Consider the following 7,299-nt stretch of genomic DNA (forward strand, 5'->3'; position numbering starts at 1 on the left):
TGCACCCACACAAACATGCACCCACAGATGTAAGCGTGCATCTATAAAATAGTAGAATCCTATAGTACAAGAAAGACCACTCAGCTCTTTGAATCTGCACTGACTATCTGACCATCTTACCCAGGCCCTCTCACCCATCCTATCCCCATAACCCAATATATTTACCCCACTAATTACCCCAATCTACATATTTTGTGACATTAAGTGGCAACTTAGCATAGCAAATCCACCTGACCAGCATGCTTTGGGAGTTCGGGTACTCCACTTTCCTCCCAGAGGAAACTCACATGGACACGGGGAGAAGGTGCAAACTCCACACAGACACAGGGGAGGCTGGTGGTTAGCATTGTTGCCTCACAGCACCAGGTACTTGGTTCAAATCTGGCTTCAGGTGACTGATTGTGCATTCTCCTCATGTCTGTGTGGGTTTCCTCCAGGTGCTCTGGTTTCCTCCCAGAGTCCGAAGACGTGCAGGTTAGGTGGATTGACCAGACTCAATTGCCTTAGTGTCAGGGAGATTAGCAGGGTAAATATGTGGGGTTACAGGATAGGACATGGGTGGGATTTTTGTTGGTGTAGGCCAGATGGGCTGAATGGCTATTCTACTCTGTAGAGCTTCTAGGATTTATCCGCTACTGGATGGACAGAAGGAGAGCTCCTGCTGGTTTTCGAGGGCCAGTCCTTCAAACAGCCGAACATTTGGTGGTTACCCAACAGTTTGTGGAATTTGCTGAGTTTCCCAGGTGAACAGCAGTGACTGTGTTTCGGAAACAGGAAGTTGCCGTGTTGATTCAGAGCACTTTGGGACAGCCTGAAAGGGCAGAGGAGCTAGACCATTCCTCCCTTTCGATTGGTCACTCCCGTAGCGCAGTCCCTGCCGTTCTGTGGGAAGAGATGATGACTTCCGTGTGCACAGCAAGATCCCATAAGGTATGAATGAGGCAACGCATGGTCTGGGAACCTAATTTCAGAGATGGTTTCAGGGACTCCTGGGAGAACCTGTTACAGCAGCTTGATTCTCAGGAAAATGTTTCAGGAAAGTGTGACCTCCTGACCTGGAATGACTGATCCAGGAACCTCCAGTCTGACTGTCAACCCCAACAGCTTCCTCAGCCGAGGATCAGCAAAGGGGGTCAACATGATAAACAACTGAATGCCCAGTGAAAAAATACACACTCCCTGCTGTCAATATCTCCAGCCATTCCGACATTGGTCACAGGCACATGGGCCACGTGTCTGTCTCTGTGTGTGTGTGTGTGTGTGTGTGTGTGAGGGGCCAGTGATGGGAGGGCATGTTACCTACAGAAAGCCTGGTCCCAGGTGAGCCAGATGGCAGCAGGTGTCGATCGTCCTCGGGCCGTGTCTCAGTGAGCGATAGGAGGACAGTGGGATCATCACAGGACCAGGCCCCCGCCCGTGTACTCCACTCTCTGTGTGAAAGGAGAAGATAGTAAGGATCGGAGTGGGAATAGCTTCTGTTGAGCCTGCTCCACAATTCATCATCAACTTCATCTCCGCTTTCCCCACACTCCTCCCCATTCCTCAATTTCCAAAGATTTCCCCTCTTTCCTCACAATCTCCCCACTATCCCTCAATTCTCAAAGATATTCCCATTTTCCCCGCACACTTCCCCCATCCCTCAATTCCCAAAGATATCTCCACTTTCTCTGCACTCCTCCCCCATCACTCAAATTTATTTTTCTTCATTCGTGGGATATGGGCATCTCTGGCTGGCCAGCATTTATTGCCCATCCCTAGTTGCCTGAGGCCAGTTGAGAGTCAACCACATTGCTGTGGCTCTGGAGTCACATGTAGGCCACACCAGGTAAGGGTGGCAGATTTCCTGTGGTTGACTCTCAACTGCTTTCCAAGGGCAACGAGGGATGGGCAATAAATATGTCCCATGAATGAATAAAAAAAATTGGGTCCAGTCCACTCGACCCCTCAAGCTCCACAGCCCTGAATGGTTTCCTCTTCCTATTTTCCTGGCTCCCCCTCACAGACCAAGTGTGGATCTCACCTTGGGCGGCTGGATGAATGCCAGCCAGTCAGAGGCGTGTGTGGGCAGCAGCCCCATCGCCTGGCACTTGTAGATGGCCAGAGCCAACCCCAGCAGGTTGCCAATGAAATAGACCAGAGGCTGCAGCCAGTGCTGATTCGAATTCCCCAGGACCCTAAAGACTGAGAGCAAGAATGGAAAAGTAGGAAGTTCAGGAACAGGTCAGAGACTGAGAAATGTTCAGAGAGAATCAAAGAAAAACAAAAACAGCCTGGGAAACAGGCCCTTCGGCCCAACGAGCCCACGCCACCATCTCAACACCACCAGTCCCCCTCTCCACCCACGACCCTTGTCTAATGTTTTATGGGGAATCATTGTCCTCAAATCACAGAGAGTCAGCACGTAGGCACAGCAGGAAATTAGGATGCACATGGTCTGTTAGCCTTTATTCCCTAGGGATGGAGTTTCAGAATGAGGAAATGTTTCTGCAATTGTATCGAGTTTTGGTGAAACCACACTTAGAACACTCAGCAGAGTTTGGGTCTTCTTATCCAGAAAATTGCCCAGAAGGAGAGTAACAAGGGTTCACTAGACTGTTTCCTGGGATATCTGGACTGTCAACGAGGAGGGATTGAGCAGAACGGCCCTTTACTCTCTGACCTGATAGTAACTTCAAACCTTCATCCCACTGACTCCCAATTACCTATCACTGCCCCCCCTGCCCCAACATACCAAAAATCTAACCACCTCTGCCTTAAAATTATCAAAGACTGCTTTCACCACCTTTTCAGGAAGAGAGTTCCAAAGACTTATGACACTCAGGAAAAAAACATTCTCCTCATCCCTAGTTTAATTGGGTGATCCTTTAATTTTAAACAGTGATCCCTAGTTTTAGATTATCCCTCTTTACCTCATCCTGTCAAGGCCCCACAGGCTCAAGTCGCCACTTATTCTTCTTAGTTCCAGCAGATAGATGCTTAGCCTGTCCAACTTTTCTTCGTAACACAGCTCATCCATTTCAGGTACTGGTCTGGTAAACCTTTCCTGAACTGTCTCCAGCATACTTACACCCTTCCTTAATCAAGGAGATAAACACTGTACACAGTAGTCAGATGTGGTCTCACTAGTGACCTGTACAACTGAAGCAGAACCTCCCTAATTCTGTTTTAATTCCATTCAGAATGAATGATAACGTTCCATTATCCTAATTACTTGCTGTACCTGCATATTAGCCTTTTGTGATTTATGTAATAAAACACCCAGAATGCCTCTGAATCTCTGAGCTCTGCAATCTCTCACCGTTTAGACAAAGTGCTTATTTTTCATTCTTCCTGCCGAAATGGTCAATTTCCCATTTGCCCACATTCTATCCAATTACCAGATATTTGTCCACTCACTTAACCTTTCTGGCTTTTTGAACCCGCCCTCGTATGTCCTTGTCACAACTTATTTTCCCACTTATCTTTGTGTCATCGGCAAATTTGTCAACCATCCCTTCATCCAGTTATTTCTATAACTGTTTGATTCCTTGCCACAAATTTGATTCTCTGTCCACTATTTGGTTTTAAATGTTTTCCCCAGTGCTGGTGTCAGTGCCCCATGAACCAGAATCCACCTCCCACACCAATCTTTGAATCACGCATTCAACTCCCTGATCTGATTTGTCCTAAGTCAATTAGCAAGTGGTTCAGGTAATAATCCAGATTATGAACTTTGAGATCCTGCTTCTTAATTTGGTACCTAGGTCCTCATACTACCATGCAAAACCTCCTTCTTTGTCCTGCCTATGTCACTGGTAGCTACATGGACTACAATGACTGGGTCCTCCCCCTGTGCAGCTGCTTTTGAGCTGTAGATCCGATACAATACTGTAAGTTCCTCTTCAGCCCTGAGCAGATGTCCTGAACCCTGGCACAAGGCAAGTAACACAGCCATCTAGACTCATGCTCTTTGCTGCAGAGAGCAGTGTGAATCCTTCTGACTAAACCATCCCATGTTACCCCTATATTTCTTTTTTTCTCCTCTAACTTGAATGGCTTCCAGGACTATGGTGCCAAGGTCAGTTTGCTCATCCACTCTGCAGCCCAAACGAGCTGAAAAAATCTCAAACCAGTTGGACAATCCTGAAGGCTAAGATTCCTACCCTCTGAATCCCCTTACCTGCCTCTCTCTCAGTCAATCTCCTGTCCCTGACCAGTGACCAAATCAGCAGACTCTGTCCCAAGAGGTGTGACTGTCTACTGGAACAAAAATTCCAGGTAATTTTCCCCCTCCCTGATGCATTGTACTGTCAGTAGTTCAGCCTCCAACTCATAAACTGAGCCGAAGCTGCTCAAACTTCTAACACTTACGGCAGACTCGGTACATATTACAGAGAAAGTGGTGCTGGAAGTCTTAAAGCGCATCAATATAGATAAATCCCCAGGACCTGATGAAACGTATTCCAGGACACAGTGGGAGGCTTGGAATACTGTGTACAGTCCTGTTCACCCTATTATAGAAAGGAAATTACTAAGCTAGAAAGGGTGCAGAAGAGATTTACTAGGATGCTACCGGGTCATGATGGCTTGAGTTATAAGAGGCTGGATAGACCAGAACTTTTTTCTCTGGAGCTTAGGAGGCTGAGGGGTGATCTAATAGAGGTTCATAAATAATGAGGGGCATAGATCAATATCTTTTCCCAAAGGTAGGGGAGCCTAAAACTAGAGGGCATAGGTTGAAGGTGAGAGGGGAAGACACAAAGTTCCAGAGGGGCAACTTTTTCCACACAGAGAGTGGTGAGTGTCTGGAACAAACTGCCAGAGGTAGTCGTACAATTTTGTCTTTTAAGAAATGTTTACTCAGTTACATGGGTAAGATGGGTATAGAGGGATATGGGCCAAATGCGGGCAATTGTGACTAGCTCTGGGGCTTAAGAAAAGAAAGGGCAGCATGAACAAGTTGGGCCGAAGGGCCCATTTCCTTGCTGTAAACCGCCATGAGAGATGTGTTTGCCTTGGATCAAACTGACACCTAGAAACTCCCAAATGCTGCAGCTGTGACACATCACCTGTCCTCCCATCTTTAATATGTACTAATAAACTATTTATTTTATCCAATGTTATATTTCATTGCTGTTTTTACGTATTTTATTAACCTTACCACCTGTTGCTATACTATTTTGATCCTTAGGAACAGAATAAACCTTAGTTATTTAGCAGATACTCACCAAAAATCTAGTCACTTCTTCTCCTGTAGAAGATTAAGATCATTTCCTAAAGCCTGAGAAAGTTAGAAAGCAAAACAACACATCTTTTCTTTCCTTCTCTAACTCCCTCAATTACCCAACTCCCAGAATTCTACTCTAAGCAGCTCAAGATTCAGAGCTGTTTCTGAGCAGTACATTCAATACAATACTCACTTGCTGACATGGAGATCAGGGCCTGTATGGGTCTCCAAGCCATCATGCATACCATCATGATAGGGAGGATGGAGATGGTGTTGCCAGCCATGTACATGATGAACAGATTCATGGGCAGCTGTTTCAGCGGGCCCAAGGCGATGTCCCAGCAGCGCTGAAAACAGAAAGCAAGCAAGGTATCAGTAAGGGGAATCAATCTGGGGAGGCCACATACTGATCTTATACCCAGGCCTGGATAACACAATAAGCCCCTTTATCAAACAGGCTGCTCTGGTTCATCAAGGCCCTTCACCACCACAGACAAACCAGGCATTGTCAGCCACACATCAAGGACACTTCAAATCCAACTTACTTTCTCGACCAGGATCCGGTCTGTTTCTTGGACACAGATGTCAGGTAACTGTTTGTCTGAATATGCGACTGGGCACATGGAGTCTCTCTGGCCACACTGTTGATTACGGCTCCTGTGAGAAACAGAAAACACAAATTGGTCACTCTTTCAAGACCATTTTTAAAGAGAGTCTCTCTATGGAGGATACCAACGTGGTGGCAATATTGCCAGCATGAACTAAAGCTTGGGCAAACCTCAGACACACACTACCATTGCGTGTACCAAACTACCATGGGAATGGAGGATGGCAGAAGTGGATTAGTGTCAATTGATAATCAGGGTGCCAATCCCTTTACCCTCCATTAAGGATCAATAGCGACAAATTACCAGATGTACCAAGTTAAAAACAAACACTGTGGGACATTGAGTGACCCAGTTCAGCACCCGGCCCTGGAAATGAGCAATCGTTCTGCCAACCACTGCTGCAGTTGGCACCTGATCAGGTGGAGGGGCTGAAACCAAGATGGCATCTCAGGGTCATGACCTGGGGAAAAGATGCTAAGTTGGGTCTGAGTGATTTCTGGGGGATTTGAGGGGCTGCTTTGTGCTGAGAAGCTCGGTGAGGAGTAAAAGAAGCGTGAAAAACTCGGGACTGGGAAGTTTTGGGTTGGTGCCGTATCCCCGGGTCAGGGTGCGGTGGCCTCACCGCGGGAGAGGCGGGCTGGCCCGGTTTGCCTCCTACTCGAGCCCCCGGCTTCCCGCGCGGCCTCCGCACCTGCTGCTGCCGCTCAGGTTGAGCTCGAGGGTCCACTTGTGCCAGCGCGCGCTGTTGGCAAGCCCCGCCCCTGTAGACATGGCAACGCCGCCGACCGTTAACCGTCCCCTCTTTCAAATCCGATCCTGATCCAGGGAACAACCCGCTCACTTCCGTCAACAAACCACACCGCTGCAATGCGCATGTGCAATCCCAACAGCCTCAGCGTACTGCTTGCTCCGCCCACTTCCCCGCCCCCTACGGCTCCGCTATGTTTATTAGGGGCACATCAGCTCCCACTCGATCCACTCTTCAGGCTAAACGCAGCGCCTTTGCCCCGCACAAAGATGGACACCGCTCACGATCAGACTTAAAATATTGCTTCCTTAATTCCTCACGAAAACGTCTTACACCGTATAAAATGTCAATAAAACCTAAAGGACAGATTATCCTTCTCATTCTGCAACCAAAACGAATCCAATGTTAATGGGTTTCTCCACAGATACTGCCAGACCTGCTGATGTTATCTATCATTTTCTGTTTTTATTTCACATTTCTGCAAGATTTTACATTCTGCCTCGAACAGCTGACCCTTCCAAAAAGTTACAAGGGATAGAACAATATAACACTGTAGCTTCCTCCAGGTATGAGAACTGAAGGTTGGACAATTTGCATATATTAGTGAAAGTAAAGTTTATATTAGTCATAAGTCAACTTTCATTAACACTGCAATGAAGTTACTGTGAAAATCCCCCAGTTCTCACAGTCCGGCACCTGTTTGGGTACACTGAGGGAGAATTTAGCATAGCCAATGC

The 7,299-nt window shown here is 47.1% G+C and overlaps 1 protein-coding gene across 2 annotated transcripts; it reads right to left on the reverse strand.

Annotated features, from left to right (window-relative positions):
- Positions 1–1,280: 1,280 nt before the first annotated feature.
- Positions 1,281–6,654, reverse strand: LOC145363591 (ER membrane protein complex subunit 4-like). 2 transcript variants are annotated; one of them, XM_080218774.1, is made up of 5 exons: positions 6,506–6,654; positions 5,752–5,863; positions 5,400–5,553; positions 2,021–2,181; positions 1,281–1,430 (listed from the first exon to the last, which is right to left on the reverse strand). In XM_080218774.1, the coding sequence occupies exons 1-5, from the start codon at positions 6,583–6,585 to the stop codon at positions 1,395–1,397; spliced, it is 543 nt and encodes a 180-aa protein (XP_080074900.1). In that variant the 5' UTR covers positions 6,586–6,654; the 3' UTR covers positions 1,281–1,394. The 2 variants fall into 2 exon arrangements, with proteins under 2 accessions (XP_080074900.1, XP_080074901.1); XM_080218775.1 differs by lacking the exon at positions 2,021–2,181 and having other exon boundaries at positions 6,506–6,652.
- Between the last annotated feature and the right edge of the window lie 645 nt (positions 6,655–7,299).

This window comes from Carcharhinus amblyrhynchos, unplaced genomic scaffold, assembly GCF_965287045.1.
Source record: "Carcharhinus amblyrhynchos unplaced genomic scaffold, sCarAmb.v2.hapA scaffold_39, whole genome shotgun sequence".
In the NCBI taxonomy this organism is placed as follows: Eukaryota; Metazoa; Chordata; class Chondrichthyes; order Carcharhiniformes; family Carcharhinidae; genus Carcharhinus; species Carcharhinus amblyrhynchos.